The sequence below is a fragment of the Sesamum indicum genome, linkage group LG9 (genome assembly GCF_000512975.1).
Source record: "Sesamum indicum cultivar Zhongzhi No. 13 linkage group LG9, S_indicum_v1.0, whole genome shotgun sequence".
Lineage (NCBI taxonomy): Eukaryota > Viridiplantae > Streptophyta > Magnoliopsida > Lamiales > Pedaliaceae > Sesamum > Sesamum indicum.
In genome coordinates, this window is record NC_026153.1 from 1,349,276 (window position 1) to 1,367,830 (window position 18,555).

The 18,555-nt window shown below is 33.7% G+C and overlaps 4 protein-coding genes and 1 non-coding gene across 5 annotated transcripts; 4 read left to right on the forward strand and 1 right to left on the reverse strand.

Moving 5' to 3' along the window:
• LOC105170131 (chaperone protein dnaJ 20, chloroplastic-like) lies at positions 1,458–2,294 on the reverse strand. The gene is made up of 2 exons (XM_011090758.2): positions 1,776–2,294; positions 1,458–1,696 (listed from the first exon to the last, which is right to left on the reverse strand). Exons 1-2 carry the CDS (start codon positions 2,238–2,240, stop codon positions 1,565–1,567), a joined length of 597 nt encoding a protein of 198 aa, XP_011089060.1. The 5' UTR covers positions 2,241–2,294; the 3' UTR covers positions 1,458–1,564.
• On the forward strand, positions 3,779–3,851 carry TRNAR-UCU. Its single transcript has one exon. It is a non-coding gene; the product is annotated as a tRNA-Arg (tRNA).
• On the forward strand, positions 7,462–8,895 carry LOC105170132 (probable purine permease 4). Its single transcript, XM_011090759.2, has one exon. It carries the CDS (start codon positions 7,526–7,528, stop codon positions 8,681–8,683), a length of 1,158 nt encoding a protein of 385 aa, XP_011089061.1. The 5' UTR covers positions 7,462–7,525; the 3' UTR covers positions 8,684–8,895.
• On the forward strand, positions 12,092–15,405 carry LOC105170133 (putative ER lumen protein-retaining receptor C28H8.4). Its single transcript, XM_011090760.2, has 6 exons — positions 12,092–12,607; positions 13,342–13,541; positions 14,369–14,509; positions 14,599–14,679; positions 14,977–15,104; positions 15,216–15,405. Exons 1-6 carry the CDS (start codon positions 12,382–12,384, stop codon positions 15,259–15,261), a joined length of 822 nt encoding a protein of 273 aa, XP_011089062.1. The 5' UTR covers positions 12,092–12,381; the 3' UTR covers positions 15,262–15,405.
• Positions 15,555–18,549, forward strand: LOC105170134 (AFP homolog 2-like). Its single transcript, XM_011090762.2, has 2 exons — positions 15,555–17,151; positions 17,814–18,549. Exons 1-2 carry the CDS (start codon positions 16,338–16,340, stop codon positions 18,350–18,352), a joined length of 1,353 nt encoding a protein of 450 aa, XP_011089064.1. The 5' UTR covers positions 15,555–16,337; the 3' UTR covers positions 18,353–18,549.

Here is an 18,555-nt window from a genome sequence, read left to right on the forward strand (position 1 = left end):
GCCAGCCAAGTCTCTATCATACAGAGCGCGAGTGTTGGGGTCGGAAAGAGTCTCATAAGCCTCCTTCAGCATTATGAACCTCTTCGTGTGCTCGTCCACTCGGTCGGGTGGGGCGACGTCGGGATGGTACTTTCTCGCCATCTTTCTGTACGCTTTCTTGATGTCTGATGGAGTGCTTCCACCTTCTTTAATCCCCAGCAGTTGGTACAGTGTCTCCCTGGTTTCTGCGGGAGCGTAGAATGCCCCAACCCAGGCTCTTCTCGGCCCGGATGGTTTTCTGAATGAAATCCTTGATTTTCTCAAGTGGGCAGTGAAGGAAAGTTGTTCAGGGAAACGGGTTGGCGGGTTGGAGAATGAAGAAATGGGTTTTGAGAGTATAAACTTGCAGCTCATTTTTGAAGAAATGTTTGTTGAGATGCTTCTATTCAGAGGTTCTTTTGGTATTTATTTGTGAGCGACATGGGTTACTTGCGTATGCCATGACGTCATAAATCCACATCATTTTATATCTACTAGAATTTTGTGAGGGTATTGGATTCACAAGTTTCTGACTTATATGTTGTTCCGGTTATCTCATACCCTTCTTTTCCTTTTTTTTTTTTAAAAAAATAAGAATATTAACAATAAAAATAAGACATGAATTAAGAAAAATCAGTTTGGATTGGACAAACAAGTGGCGAAAAAGAGGCCTCAAATGGACAATCGAAGCTTCTATGGTTGCAGTAGTCGAATGATGTTGGACGTAGGTTTGAATAAGTGGTGTTTGCGTCTTTTGGAATTGCCAAAAGTTTTTTTTTTTTTTTTTTGTTTTTTAGGATTCAAATATTTCATAACATCATAATATAAGGCGAAAAATAATGAAATAAAATGACAATTACGAATTTGTATACTTATAGAAAATACCCAATACAAATTTTATCCAGAGCTAATTTATAAGGTGCAAGCAGAGGACAAATATCTTGGCATATTTATATTTATATTTATTTAAAAAAATGTAAATTTACAGCAAAATGAAATAGACTTACAAAAATACCATGAATGATTAGGTGAGCTAAGTGTTGCACAATTTATTAGTAATTGATTTGGTGGGTTATTGAATTAATTCGATAAAACCAGATCAAACAAGAAATTATCCGTTCCCTCTCTTGTGTTTCTCTTTCTCTCTCTCTTTGATAAGTCATTCCAGTTTTCTGTGTGAATAAGGAACGATTCGGATTTCAGAACCAACCCAACCTCATACACTCCTATACATAATTTCGGACTTGTCCACACACTTGTACCTACATTCAGTTTGCACACAGTTTTATTACCACTTTAACTGCATGCACCTCCACTTTGTTGATTTTCCAGTCTTAAATTTTGACTATCTTCCCTCAATGAATCACTGCTGTAAGAAAATAATTTAATACCTACCTTTCTTCAGAAAAAGATAAAGAGAGAGAGAGAGAGAGAGAGAATTGAAAAAACAGAATTGCCGAAAGGTAAAATATGAATTACTTCATATATACATTCACTACAGTGAATTTACAATTAAACAAAACTACTCCTAAACTGAAATTATGAATCATGAGGTTTGGCTGCGCATTCGAGCACCCCAAGACACTCTGGATCTGGAATTCGAATTCTCTCGCCGTCGCTTCAGTTCATCCACTTGAACTTCCCACCTATATTTCCACTCCCTTTTTTCCTCCATTCCCTGTCCAAATTAACAAAAACCCTTACAACTACGTACGACTAATTAACTTTTTACACAAAAGGAGATAATATAAATATACCTGATGATACTGTCGAGATTTTCTGCCAGCTGAACACCCCAACCCGGACCCCGCAGCCAAATCTCTATCGTACGAAGCTCGTTTCTCCGGATTAGACAGCGTTTCATAAGCCTCGTGCACCAGAATAAACCTCCTCGTGTACTCGTCCACTCTCTCCGGTGGGGAAACGTCAGGGTGGTACTTTCTCGCCATCTCCTTGTACGCCTTCTTTATCTCGGAATAACTGCTTCCCGTCTCCGTAATTCCCAGCACTTGGTACAGTGTCTCCCGGGTTTCCACCGGCGCGTAAAAGGCCTGAATCCGGGCTCTGCCAGGCCTGGACCGGTTTCTGACTGAAATTCTTGATGTCGCCACCTGGGAACTGAAGGAAATGCTGGAGATAACGTTTGCTGTGACGGAGTTTGTGGGCTTTGCACAGAAGTGGAGGGTTGGTTCAGCGGTTGAAACTAAGTGAGCGCTCATCATTTTGGTTCTTTCAGTTTTTCGTTTTCCTGCGGTTTCTCTGTTTATTGTGCTGTGCTGCGCTTGTAAAAGTATTTATAGGAAGGAATGCAAGGCTGACATGGCAATACCGTGGATAAGTTTCCTGGAAATGTAGAGCATTAATTACACTCTACCCCCTCACTCTACCTTAAATTGCATTCAGATCCCTAATCTAATTAATATTTTATTTGATTAAAATACCATTAATATTGTATACATACATTCCACTTCAAATCCCTCTCCACTAAAAAAAAATATATTATAATTAAAATTCGAAAAACTAACAACTCAGGAATTATAATTGAGTATAAAAATTACACAAAAAATATTCAATATAAAAACTCGTTCTTAAGGCCTTTTTTCTTAAAATATGATGGACAATTATATATCTATTTTGACATTTATTCAAGTAAGTATTATATATTATTATTTTAGGGATTAAAATTAAACCTAAACTCTAATTAGACTGGGAAAATATATTTAAACCCTTTTACCTTGTTAATTAACATGATAAGATATGATATGTTAGAGATTACATTACAGGGTAAGAGATGTTTGTTTTTGGTGTTTCAGTGGGCAGTGGCAGTGGTGGGCTTCAAATAAGCTGTCAATAATCAGCTTTGATTTAGGTACTTGGGGGTTTCTGCAACTTTGTCTTAAAAACACACAACTTTTATTATTTTCTCAGAATTTCTTTTTCTTGTTACATGTCGTAATCTATATTTTATTTTGACCCACAATTGCATTATAAATTATAAATTAACCGATTTTGAGAAAATTAATTTCATAAAGAACAATGTAATTGTGAGGTTTGAATTTACAATTTCGTAATTGATTGCACAAGTGAAATATATTAATTCAATGCTAATTTTTCTTTTAAAGTTAATGAATAAAATTAAAAGATTATTTAATGATTAGTATATAATTTTGATTGAATTTAATCAAAAAAGTATTTATTAAAAAATAGATCAAACGACAAAAACAAAATATTATTTTATATATAAAATAGAAATTTAATTTAATGAATGAATCCAATCCATACAGGGCAAGGCTCCAAAAAAATTCGGATAAGGTACATTTTTGAAGTTTTTAACACTTAATTTTATTTGTGTATGATTATTTCTTATTTATTTTGTTGGATGTAGCGTATGTTGTGGGGCTATATGATGGTTGAAATCACGTGGGGTGGTGCAGGTGCAGGTGCATGTGCATATGCAATCTCTGCCGCCCTACTTCATTGTCTAATACACGTAAAGTTTGTTCCTTAAACCAATAAAAATACCTCAAACTCTTGAATCATTAGTATTTGAATTCAGGTGCAGTTCATGCTGCTGTTGGACTCTTAAGATTCATTTGCGTATTTCACACCCGTACCATACTCTTTTTTTCTCAACATTACTAATCATTGAGTTGATTTTTGTTTATATGAATTGAGTTTGGAATCGCATTATGGAATCACGACTAGTCCACTAGATTTTATAAAATTCTTATCAGGTAAACAAGCACAGACATCAGCAACAGCGCCCATGGCCTAATGGATAAGGCGTCTGACTTCTAATCAGGCGATTGTGGGTTCGAGTCCCACTGGGCGTGCAGAAATTAAATTTTTTTTTATATCTTTTACTTTTTTCTGGGAAAAACATAAAATGAAATCTTCACAATTCTTACATAATCTTTTACTTTTCCGAATTTTGTAATATTAGAAAAAAAAAATGTTCTCATCCAGAAGCGTTTATAAATTATAATCATAATTAAAGTTATCTAACACATTTTTATTTAATTGCCTCATAAATATAACAACAATAATAATTTTTATTATTATGAATATTACCATATTATATATATAAATAAAATCATAATAATATAGATAACTATGAATGTGATTATATGATTATAATCATAATTGCCAACAACGAATATATAATTAAAAATTGTTACATATTATTAAGACTCTGTGTTTTGTTGGTATATAAATGCGGAAAATGCCAAACCCAAACTACGTGTCGGCCGCCTAACAAGTAAAAAACCACACACATCTTTCTTAATTTGCCTACCAATATTTAATAGGCTTAGAATGTTATGGGGAAATTTTTGGCCATGTTATTATTTTTTTCATTTATAAATTATAGCTACCTCTTCTAAAATTTAACATAATTATAAATATTCTTTCATTAATTATAAAATTATAAGTATCTTCATCAAATAAAAAAAAATAATTATGTAATTCTTCGATGATGAGGTAGAAAAAATACTATTTTATCCTTTTCTATTTTTTCTTTAAAAAATATAAAAAGAATTACATATGGCGGGTAAATAATGATTTGAGGTTATTAATTCATAAAAATATTTTATAAAAAAAAATACAAGTATATAAATTATAATTCATAATGTAATAGCATTTTCGCTAGTTTACTATTAAAAAACGAACGAAAGCTTAATAAAATGGTTTCGTATTTTATAAAATACAAGTATATAAATTATAATTCATAATGTAATAGCATTTTCGCTAGTTTACTATTAAAAAACGAACGAAAGCTTAATAAAATGGTTTCGTTGTTGTACAAATATTAAAATTAAGGGGTAAGATAATTATAATTTTTTAAATATAAAAAAATATATATAATTATACTGAATCGCAGTACGTAGATGGAATAAAAATTTATTCCTTTTTTTTGGGTCACGAGGAAAAAAAAAGTTGACGCAAATTGTCCTTCTTTACTAAAAAAAATGTTATTATAAAAATATAAACCACAATCAAATAAACCAACATAACAAAAATTGTTGATGATTGTTAATCAACATTGGGCATTACATTTAACTATGGGTATGCCCTCAACTTTTACATAATCTTTAGTAATATCTAATGTCTTGGGCTGAAATAACGATAAGAATTATTGTGCAATCGTAATTAATTATTATTTGTTACAATAATTTTAATTATAATAATTAATTCTGATAAATAATTATAATATATTCAATGACTGTAGCAGTATTTTGGGGCTTGCTAGTTGCCACCGGCTCAGGGCGTTACCGCCTCCGCCGTGACGTAAGTTACAAGTCTGAAAGGACAAGCATTTAACGATTTAATTAATAATAAAAAACTGCTGCCGCGCCGTGGCCGTCGCCCTTGCATCCATCTGTTCTGGTGGGGCATTGGGGAGGTGGCAGGGGCGCAGAGGGAAGGTTGGCGCAGCGCATGTGGCGGAGGTGATCGGGGAGGGGAGTAATTTTTTTTTTTTCAAATACTTTAATATATATTTTTAATTAATAAAATATGAACCAATGATTTTTTTTATAAATTTAATATCCAACTGCTAAAATTAATTGCCCAGATCTGATTGTTCTAGTATAATCAATACAAATCCAACGTTCAATAAAATAAAAAATAATATATATTAAGTAAGAGTATAATAGTTATTTTATTAAAAAAATAACGTCGTTGGTTATATATAACGGAGATGGATGATTGGACTGAGTTTTTAAAATACAAGCATTGTTTTATCTATTTTTAAATTAGAGAAATTTTTTTACTGAAGTTATAAAACATATGGGGTTTTTATGTAATTTAGCCCATAGAAAAAATCTATGAATTGGGCTGATGGATTGGGTACTCACAAACAATTAGTAGTAAAATTGGGGCGGTGCGGTGAATTCAATAGCCCCATATATATTTTTGTCCAAGGATACAACTTATCAAAATTAAATTCATTTCAATCCAAATCAGTTTCAACAACCTAAAGAAAATGAATAATATATATATCAATTCATAACTTTTTTAATTTCAGAATCCAATAAAAAAACTTAAAAATGCTAATAATTTAATTAATATTATAAGGAAGTATTAGTATTATGTATATGTATATGTATAATTTAATTAATATTATAAGAATACCATTAATTAATAATTATACATATACATATATGCTAATAATTTCTTTTATTTAATCTAATTATACATATACATAATGGTATTCTTCTTCTTTTTGTAATCTGATCTGCATAATATATATATAGTGGAACACACATATTTCATATATAATAAAAATAAAAATATTGAGGAAATCATGTCTGTGCTTTACTTTTTCTTTTTTGAGATTAAAATTCAGATAATTTTATGACTATTTATTCTTTTTTTATCCAAAACCAAAACAAATAAATTATCCTTTATTTTTATTTAAATTTAGATGAGTGTATAATCCTTAATCTTTATCCAGAAATCAAGAAACTTTTTGATGAGATAAATATTTAATCGATAACATAATTCAAAGTTATTTTTATATGTCTTTTTATTGATTCATTACTTTCATATTAAATCATAGAACATTTATCATAACTCCTTTTTATATTAAAAAAATTGAATTGTTTACACTTTTTAGAAAATATATCCGAACCTTGGTACAGGTATTATAATTATTAGTCAAATGAAAAAAAAAATTGAAATGATAATTACGGTACATGTAGCAAGGTACGGATATATTTTCTATAAATTAAAGTTAGAAAACAATTCAATTCGAGATGACCAAAGAAGTGGTTTACTTTTTAATATCGATCACATCAAAATTATAGCATTATGAAATATTATATTTTATATTGTACACAATATATATAGAATTAATAATTTATTGAATATACAAAGAATTAAATTATATATAAAATGCAACATTGTTCATACAACCGCAGAAATGAACCAAACCTGAGCATAAAGTTGCTGAAAATAAGCGGATTGAAAGCCGTTAAAAATACTGTTTTCAACTTTTAACGCTTCTCCTGTCCATCCTAAATTCCACCAAACACGATTTCTATAGACCCAAATATTTGCTTCTTTTTAATTTTGTTTTATCAGAAAAATTGGATCATGAAAAAGTTCTTCCCTAAATTAAATTTGATTATATTATAAAGTAAATATAATACATTTATTATTTTTTTAAAATTATAATATAAATATATTGTATTTATTATATAATTAGTTGAGTTATGGTGAGAGGCAAATTAGAATTTGTGTTGATGCATGTCATCTGGTTTTGACTCATAGCAAATTTCATTAATTGAATTACAAGTTTGCATTAAATGCCAACCCCTTTTGCTTTACCACTTGTTCTCGTGCATGTCTACAACCTTTTTTTCTTGCAGCTATTTCGATTTTGTTCATGATGTTCCCATGAACGTTCACTCCAAAACCAACCAACTTTCCTCTTTTCCTCTTCTTTTTAAGGGTCAAGTGTTGTTAATGAAGTGTAATTCGTCTCTGCAATCCCTCTTCCTCAACCATGGCCTTTCCTTCATTTGAGCTCTCACCACCACCTCCGCCGTCATCACAAGTAGAAGAAAACACAACTACGTCCGTGATAATTAAACAAGAAAACGCTTCCAATTCCACCAAAACAAGCAAGAACTACAATCTTCTCCTAGCGATCAACTACGCTTTTCTGTTTGTGGGCTCTGTTTCTTCAACCCTAATCTTCAAGTTCTACTTCATCCACAAGGGTTCCAGCAGATGGGTCTCCACGTGGGTTCAGTCTGCCGGGTTTCCTCTCCTCCTTCTGCCCGTATTCCTCCCTTATTATCTCTTCAAATGCACTCGACGCCGACCCTTTTCCGGCTTCTCCTCAAAGCTTTTGCTGCTGTCAATGGCCGTCGGCGTTTTCTTGGGCGTTAACAACTTTCTCTTTTCTTGGGGAAACTCGTATTTGCCAGTTTCCACGGCTTCTCTTCTCCTTTCTTCGCAACTGGCTTTCAATCTCATCCTGTCCGTCATTATCGTTAAACAAAAAATAACGTTTATGAATCTCAACTGCGTCATACTTCTGACGCTGAGTTCAGTTCTTCTCGCCCTGAGTTCCAGCCACGACAAACCCCAAGGTTTAACCCGCGGCAAATACATGGTGGGCTTCTTCTCAACCCTAGGCGCAGGGTTCTTGTTCGCTTTGTATCTCCCGGTAATGGAGAAGATATACCGGAAAGTGTACTGCTATTCCATGGTGGTAGAGATGCAGCTTGTGATGGAAATGACGGCGACAGTTTTCGCCACCGCGGGCATGGCGGCGGACGGCGGGTTTTCAGATATGAAGGTTGAGAGCGCCAGGGTGTTTGATAAAGGCCCGGTTGAGTACTGGTGTACTATCGCCGGAAATCTGGTATTGTGGCAGTTCTGCTTCATGGGCACAGCGGGAATGGTGTTCTTGACGACGTCGTTGACGGGAGGGATATGCATGACGGCGTTGATGGCGATGAACGTGGTGGGAGGAGTGGCGGTGTATGGAGATGAGTTGGGTGGCGTGAAGGCGGTTTCCACCGTGCTTTGTGTTTGGGGGTTTTGTTCTTATTTGTATGGGATGTATATGAAGAACAAGAATCAAAAGCAAAGTAGTCATCAGTCGTCGACCATTCAGATGGAGGAGGTTTCCATCGCACATACTGCTTCCTAGCTCCCTCTCTCTCTCTCTCTCACACACACACATGTATAATTAGAATATCAATCCAGTTTAATCTGGATTAATTAATTAATTCAGGATAGAGAACAATATGATGTTGGCGGGTGTATATATACATATATTTTGTATAATTTTTTCTCAAGAAAACTTCCATAAGGACTTACTTATATATAATTAATAGTGTGTAAGTGTAAGATATTTATTGATTCAGCAACAATATAATGAATTGATCCATGTACAGTATATGTTCTGTGGAGATTGTACAAATTCAGCAATAATTCTATTTCAAAATTGCAATTAAAAAATTAACATATTTGGTCCGAATCTCATTGTAGAAAACTAAATTAGTCAAAAATTATCACATGTCTTGTATGTAATTAATTAATTTGGGGCTTTTTTTATTTTTATTTTTAATTATTTTTACGAATGTGGCATGATGTAAAAGAAAAATACAATTTTGATCACATAATTATAGGGTGACACGTGTAATCCAGATGTCTTCACAAATTAAATAGATCATGTGTCAAGTATGATTTTCAATATAACATATTTCTACGATATCTAGACTAAATGCGTTGATCTTTTAATTATAGTTCTCAATTATAAAATAAAAAAAAGATCAAAAATGGAACCACCCTACTATAGTTATCGGGCCAAAATATATTCCATCGTAAGAGAGAGAAATTTGTATATATTAAATAAAATAAAAAATTAGACAATAAAATTTAAATAAAAAAGTTTAATCCAACTATAACCACACCATAAGAGCTCAATAGTAACGAATGCACTTGGATTGTGGAGATAATATATTATATAAAGAAAACTAAAAGTAATTTACAAAATATATAATAATTTTTAGATAAAATTATATTTTAATTTGATCCTGTAATTATAGGTCATTAGTATTTTTGGTTCTATAATTTACTCAATTTACATATATAAATATTTTTTTTTGACAAATTTAGTCATGAACATATCATATTTGGTCATTTTTTTGGCAAATTTAATCTTGTGTTAATAATTTTGCTGCTAACAACTTATAATTAAAGGACAAAAAATAACATATGCTCCAATATGAAGGGAATCAAAATTGTCAAAACATGACTAAATTGGTCAAGAAATAACCAAATGTGAAATGTTTAGTACTAAATTTATCAAAAAAAGAACAAAATAATAAATAAAATAAGTTACATGACAAAAAATGTTAATGAATTATAGTTATAGAACAAAAAATATAATTTTTCCTAATTTTTTATCCCACACCAAGCATGGAAAATTAATTTTCTCATTTACTTATTGAAATAAGTGATTGTAAATTTAAAATTTAGACAATGAATAATTATTTGAAAATATATGTGGTTTCTAATAACTTGATTTTGAACTATACATAGACCGGATTGATGTGGCGTGCTTTAATAAAAAAATGGACATATATATACCCCTTTACTTCATATTCATTAGATTTATAATCAATTTCAGGAAATGAATTTATTTCCGTACTATTTGATTTTAACAATTAGTGGAAAATTAAAATGTAAAATAGATATGATCAAGTGGAATATATATTTATTTATTTAACTTAACTATATATATATAATTAAAGATTTCCCAAACCCTAGTCATGTACAATGCTATTCGGATCTAATCGTAGAAATTGCCTTATCAATGATTTAAAATATACCTCAGGTCTTTTGAAAGATATAGAGATTAATTAAGTAACAAAAGTAATTTGCTCGAATTTAATTATTGTTTTAGGCAAAATGACAAAATAATGGTAGTATGCATGTATTTTAATGTGTGTGTTAGAAAAAGTTTGGTCCAAATCGGTACACAGTAAATATATATATATATATATATATATAATATTTGTCATAATTTCAAATTATATAATAAATGTACCACATATTTACTGTGTAATTAATTGAATTGGATCTAATTGAAATTAGGGGAAAATTTTGGACGTATGGCTAAAAAGTCATCTATTTTTAATTAAGGGCAATCGACAATTTATATAAAGTTGGTTTTTGGTGTCATACCCCTAGGCCCCAGCTCCACTCACATAAATTTCAATTATTATTATTTTTTTATATATATAAGTACAATAGAGAGTTCAACACTTATTTGAGATGTGGTCATCGTGGCAGAATATAATTAAGTTACAGTTCATTATTACTCTTTTATTATTAAGGTCATAAGCAGACAATGTGTCGATGATCAATGAAGTGAAGAAAGTATCATCTAATTAATGATTCTAATCCAATGTTTCACAAAGTGTTTAAGAGCTTCAAGGTTGAAAGTGTAGATTCCCGAGTTTTAACATAATAAATCACATTTTTGTACATATTATTTTTTGGTGTATCATATTCTTTTTAATTGTTATTCGACATCAATCTAAAAGTATATTTAATTGGAGCGAAAAGTAAAAGTATAAGAGATAGTTTGGTGTTTGGTTATGAGGAAAAGATGAATGTGAAGTAAAATTCGATATATGAAATCCCTCCAAAGTCCAATTTTATTTTCATCTGAAATTAGGCGGAACAGTGGAAGTATAAGACCAAGACGACGAAAAAATACATCTTTTATTTGTATTTACTCTGTTACCCATATATATATATATCTATATATATAATTTTTCTATAATCTTTTCTTCTTCCCACTAAAAATACTATATATAGTTGCCAGAGAAATAAAATGAAAATGTTTCCTTTCTATGCAGTGCCTTTTTCAATGTGTTTGGAGATAATATACAAAATTATTTTTGGTACCAACAAAAGCGTTGATTTTTGAATTTGAATTCATTAGTTGAAAATATTGTTAGTAATTTTGATTGTATTGTGAAAGTGAAAGTGATCCTATTGAAAAATAATTGGTCTGAGATTAGTATTGTTTAGTGTAGCTTAATTTCTAGCTAATTAAATTAATTTAGCATTTAAAAATGAATAATTTGGCAGCCCTCACTCTCTATCCTCTACTTATAAGATGCTTAATGACAAAATTTCCTTCTCCCTAACTACACTCAGTGATTGTGGGAAGTTTAGGTTAATATATTAATTAATTAGAAATAAAGGATAAGTTTTGTCTACTCTATTATATATTGATGTTGACAAATTTGATGCAATTAAATAAGAAAAAATTATAATTTTAGTCCCGCTGAATTATCTTTTCCATCCCATAAACAAGGAATTTTTCCTTTTAGTTCCACTAACAAGTTGATTAACAACCTCAAAGGGCAGGTCAGCGCATTATACCTCCTTGTTTGCAAGGTCTGGCGGATGTATAATTAATGTTTACTTAATAATTATTAAAATATTGAATTAGATAAATAAATAAAAAAAGACCAAATTTTCAATGGAAAAAATGAATTGTTAAAAAGAGAGACAGATTACCTAAGTCGCTCAAAATTCAACGAAAATCTCATCCAAATACGGATGTCGGAATCAGCTGCCTAACTACGCATTCAATGTCCGTAAGCTATCCGCTACGCCGTTCCCTCTCCCGCCTGCCTGCCCAAACCTAAAGCAAACATAGACCCCATCCTCCCCATTTATTGCCAGCGTAGTCGCACTTCTTCCATTGCATGTCCTCTTCGTGTCACCTGCCAACCAACGCCACAAACCCTTTATAATACATACATGTAAGTACTCTTCAACATATATATCCAATTTGTCCATTTTGGGAGAAAATTAATAGCTATGGGGCGGAGGAGGAACGCGCCGCTGTACAAGCTTTTTGCATGGGTGCGGCGGCAGTCCACCAAGGTGAAGACTTTCTTGGCCGCGGCGTGCGTGATCTGCCCCCTCGTGGCGCTCAAGTTGCTGGTTCACGATCACAACCAGTTCTTCGTCGTCTCTGAAGCCGTCCATTTTGCTGGGATTTTGGTCTTGATTTACAAGCTCACCACCCAGAAGACTTGCTCCGGTATTGATTCTTGAACTCATGGAATTCTGGGTTTGAATTGTTCTAGAGTGATGGGTTTTGTGTGAAAACTTTTGTGGGCTTCTCTTGGATTCATGTAAGGAGTTTGAGGTTTCTTTCCCTCTTCTTGATTTTAGCCAATTGATACACTTTTTGTTAGATTATAGTTTGATTTTGTGCATCATTGTTTCAGACACTAAAAATGGATTCTTTTTGGTTTTGAGGAAGTGAATATATAGTTGTTGCAAATTGTAGTAACAAGTCTTTTGTTCCCATCAGCATCAAGAATTTTGGTTTTACTTTTAATTAGTATGTTTTAAATTACATCATTGCAATTAGTTTTTCTTGGTCTTCACCACTTATCTGTCCTTAGTTTATTAAGGAGTGAAGCTTTATACAAGCTTTTGATTTCTGTCGAATATTCTGTGGGTTGTTTCCTCCAATTCTATATTTCTTTTTATTAGTTTTTTCTTCATTTTTGTATTTGTTTTTTGAGTACCTATGAAGAACTTTGTGGGACAGAAGTAAAAACTCGTTAGACATGAGTTGAGACATTATGAGAAGTGTGTAAAAATGAGATGTTTTGGATTGATTGGTCGTTTGTAGTTTTTCCGCCAAAATTTCAGAGTTTTTCTAACATAAAACTGTTGTTGATTCGTTACTCAGTGAATTAAACTCAGATACATTCTTATTGAGTAGCTGTTTCACATAATAGTTGCTTGTCCCGTGGCTTTTAGGCCTTTCTCTGAAGACTCAAGAACTTACAGCGATATTCTTGGCTGCAAGATTGTGCTGTAGTTTGTTTATGGAGGGTGATATTCACACTGTTCTTGATTTTGTGACACTTGTGTCGACTTTGTGGGTCATCTACATGATAAGGTTCAAGCTCAAGTCGACCTACATTGTGGAGCTGGATAATATGCCTCTGTATTATGTGGTAAAGGACATCTCTTCTCATGTCTTTCTTATTCATTTAGTTTTGGAATCTGCACTAAAAGAGGGTGTTTAGGTGAGCTTATAGCCTTTTCGAAGCATCTTTTGAGATGTTTGACAGCTTATAGTACGTTGTATAGAATGTTTGGTAATTTTTTCAATAAAAATGAATTTATAAGATCTGAGATGTTAGTAGCTATAAATTACTTAAAAGAAAAGTAAGGAGTTTCTATCTTAGAGGGTGTTTGACAGAACTTATAAGCTCTTGAAAACGGTTTGGCAAATGTTTTTGGAAGAGGAGCTTATAAGATCCTACAATAAGATTTTTTGGATTTTATAAGCTCTCAAATGCATTCTAGCATTTTATAAGCTGTTACATGTTATTAATCCCACACTAAAATAAGATTCAATATCTTTAAGCTCTTAAGATATCTTATAAGATGTTTCAAATAAGCTTAGCCAAACACCTTAGTTTTAAATTTTAACAAGCTCCTTCAATTTAATATTTCGTAAACTCCATGATTGTATTTTATTTATACACTTCAAGGTGGTTGTTAAGATAAAATCTAGCCTATCATATGAGTTTATAAGAACTTTTAAACAAGTTTAGCCAAACACTGTCTAAATTGTATTTTGCATTAATAAACTTTATCTTTTACTTTCATGCACCGCACAGGATGTCTGGTTCTGTTTGTATTCCAGAACTGCTTGCGTTTTTCTTTTGCGCTTCTACTTTGGTTCGAATGTGGTCATGTTTGCATATAAAGAAGACATAACTCGCGTTTAGTAAAGAATTGCTTCACAATTTGCTTGTTTCTTTTGTTTTGACAGGCCGTGCCTTCTGCAATCCTAGCCTTATTTATCCATCCTTACACGCATCATGCACGTATTGGCAGAATCCTTTGGGCCTTTGCTGTCTACTTAGAATCTGTTTCCGTGTTGCCGCAACTGCGGATGATGCAGAACATGAAGGTTTATAATATGCTCTGTTTTGAGAACTTCTATTATGCCCATCAAAGCCATAATAGTAACACTGCTTCACTTGTTCGATTTCGTTTCAGATGGTTGAACCATTCACAGCTAATTATGTGTTTGCACTTGGTGTTGCAAGATTCTTAGGATGTGCTCATTGGATCATTAAGGTAAGTTACAGATGCATCCAAAAACTTTCAAAAATGCTAAATCACCAACTCCTCTCTCGATCTCTTGAAAATACTCCCTTGATGAATGTACGAGCCTCAACACGAGATTCCTAATAAGAAGTAAAGTAGATGGTCATCTTACAATACAGTAATGTGTTTGAATCGCTTAGGGACTATTTACAAGTAATCGAGGGCAAAATTGTCTTAAAATCCGGGCATAAGCCACGAATATTATATTAAACGAAACCGAATGAAATATTTAAATTCAGTGAATAATTGAGTTTGTGATATATTTAGGTGTATGATTCAGCGGGGAAGTATTTGTATCTAGCTGGCTCCGGGTACATTTGGCTGCCTATGGTCCTTGTAGCAGAAGTTGTTCAGACATTCATCTTAGCAGACTTCTGTTACTATTATGTCAAGAGGTAAACCCCTCAAGACCACACACACACACACACTTTTTTCACTACATTCTCAACAAAACAATGTCTAACAGAGGTGGTTGTTCTTTTTTAAATTTGCGTGTGGTTTTGCAGTGTGATGAATGGGCAACTTCTGGTCACTCTGCCTTTGCCTGTCTAAACATTCTAAGCTCAGACCTCATAGACTTGACTGTCTTAGATTGTACATTTTGTTTCATGGATTCCAATATTTGGTTCATCAAATGGCTAGCTGCAGTTTTTATCCAAACTTATGGATTTTATGAATTAGATTTCCCGTGTTTTACTTCAGTTTTTATTTATTTTTAAATACAAAGATAGTTCTGAATTGATTGTATAATATGATTATAATATTAAATATGCAATATATTAATATTTTTAAATCAGTGAATATATTTAAATTAAAAAAAAAATAATATAGCAGTATTCAGAATAAATGAAATAAGTAGTATAACCGCTGCGGGTCTCACATACTTTAAATTATTTATTTGTTGGTTTAAATAAAATCTTGGTGGAGGCGGGTTTTTTACAATTGAAAATGTCTTCATCTGACGATCTTAAATATTATTTCTTTTTTCTATTGATTTTTCGAGGACATTAAATTAAATAGAAAAATTGAAGCAATGTTTCCATAAAATACCATATCATTAATTATAGTTTTAAGTCACATTTAATATATGCCGTCGGATAGGCCCCTCTGACAGCGGAAGATTACGTGTCCATATTGCATTTAGCTACGGTTCACCTGATCCAGTGACGGTTCAGATTCGCCTGGGACATCGGGATTTCACTCCACGTGTCCTGGTTCCCACGTTAGGCGCCAAAGACATAATAGTTGCGTATCCACGTGTTGATCTCCGGTGACCCCTTCTTCTTGGCTGGCACCTGAAACGATTAAGGTAGCCGCTAATTTAGGATTAGAAGCTAAATCCGTACTTAACTCTTAAACCAAAGAATCACTTTTCTTTCTTACGTGTCAGCAACCCCCCTGTTCGCTTCTCTCCTGTCTCCACGTGGCACGACCCCATCTCTCTTCTCTCTCTCTCTCTCTCTCTCTCTCTCGTATTTCTTCTTATTTTCTTTCTCTAGCCATTCAAACCTAGTCCAACCGAAGGAAGAAAATGGAGAAATTTTAGGAAGATGGGAAGGGTGCATGATTTTAAAGTTTGTTCTGAGTTTTCTTGATTTCTCTTAGAGTATTTAATTGATTTGGAAGAAATGGGGAGAGATTTCTCTATGGTGGAGGATGGATTTGGGCTGAGTTTGGAGTTGTCCATCGGTGGGAGCTACGGGAAATCGGGTAATAACCCGGAAACAATTGCGGGGCAAACGACGGACCCTTGTGGGGAAGATGATGAGGGCGAGAATAGTAATAATGGTGTCCCAAGATCTGATTTTTCCTGTGCGGGAGCAGATAATGGCTGTGAGTTTGCGGATCTGCACAAGAGAAGGGAAATTCAGGCTATAAGAAGGCAAGAAGCCCGTAAGAAAAGAGAAGAAAAGCTCAAGAAATCGAGAGGGTTGAATGGTGTAGATGATAAGCTGATTTTGGAGGCTCAGCAATTTCAAGCCAGAGTGAAGGACAGGGAAGCTAGAGAAAGAGATGGGTTTTCAGAGGATTCAGCTCGGGGAAAGGACAGAAATGAGACAAAAAATGTTGGAGTCCAAGACTTGAATATCTCATTATTCACTGAGAACAAGAATCCGGGTACTGATTTTACGGGCCCCGGAAAAGAAACGCAGTGTTTGTTCTCACAGGTTCAGTTTCTGCCTGTCTTAAATGGTTTTGCGTATTCTCGTGTGGTTCCGTCTCCGGGGCCTGATGTTGTTGATGGGAAGAAGAATGAGGTGAAGGGGTTTCTCCCTGTGGCTTGCAGGAGTTCAGTAGGGCATGGGAATGGGAATGCAAGTGGGAATTCTTCGATGGATTGTGATTCCGGAGACGGGCCAGGGAATTCGGCGGCCCTGTTGACTGAGTCTCTGAAACGGAGTTCTTCGGCGGGTTCGGATCATCAAAGCACATCACAGAAAGGTGATTACTTGTTTTGTATTGTTTGATAGTTTTGTGCGTTTCTATTGAGTTGTTCAAGAATCTTATGGTGTGTAGGGATGAGGACATTGTCAGTAACCTTTTGATTGAAAGGTAAATCATACCGATTCTTTCAAATAGTAACAATGTAGCTTCAGAAAGATGCTGTTAACTATGCAGTTTCAGTTTATTAGTGAGTTCTAATTGCTATCTATCAAGAATACTACTTTCGATATTGGGACATTGATTTGCACTGATAGTTTCATTTCATTCGGCATGGTATCCGACCATGGACATATTCTAACATCTGGAATCATGTAGATTCATTCTTGACCTCGGTTTTCGAGTCCTTTTGTTTGAATATAGTCTTGCAAAAGACATTACATTGATGATGTCCTGCTAAATAGCCTTATATTATTAAGTATGAGAGTACTTCCAGTGAATACAGAATATCACTATACTTAAAGTCTTACACCATGCCGTTTTAAGGCCTAAAATGCTACTAATTCTGGAACAAAAGCCGTGTGTACATTGTTGGCTTGCACTGAGTGCAATTTATTTAACAAGGCTACAAGTATATGACTGTCTTTGTATTCATTCCTGGAGTTCCATAATTTGAACTTTGAAGTATGATAATGTTCAACAAACTCTGTCTGCATTTTCAGGTGGAAGCTGTAGTGACTCCGGAAGCCATGCAAGTAGCTTGAGCACACACCAGAATCAGTGCGCTTCAAGAAATGATAAGGTTGAATTTCTTGAAGCCATTGATTCTTTTTCACGGGCAGAACCAGACCAAGGGTTCGGGAAAGCAATACCGGAGGAGAGTTGCAAAACAACCAAAAAACTAGAAGCAGACCCTCATCCCAATCAAACTAACAACACTAGTTCAACGATCGAGAATCCAACCTCTCCTCCATCAAAAGAACCAACTGGTCTTATCGACAAACCTCCCAAGCCACCACAACACCACAAGCACGGCATTGCTTCTGCTCCACGTATGCACCGTGTCTCAACAACAGGAAATGGCCCGAAGGGTAGAACGGTAACTGGATTTTTGTACAGATACACGAGAACTGAGGTCAGCATCATGTGTGTTTGCCATGGGAGCTCGTTTTCACCTGCCGAGTTTGTGGAGCATGCTGGAGGAGTAGACGTATCAAACCCTCTCAGGCACATCACTGTGGTTCCTTGGGCCTCGGAATAATTGGTTTTTTCTTTGTTTAACGCTTAAGTCATCGTTTTGTTTTCTGATCGAGATGGAGTAGCATAGGAGGCACTGACTCTTGCTTGAAGATAGTGAAGAAGGTTGGATCATTTTGGAAGGCAAAGGGTTGTAAACTGTGATCCTTGACCCTTCTCTCTGATGCAGAAGATTCTTAATTCTTGTTAGATTTTCTGTGTAGATTG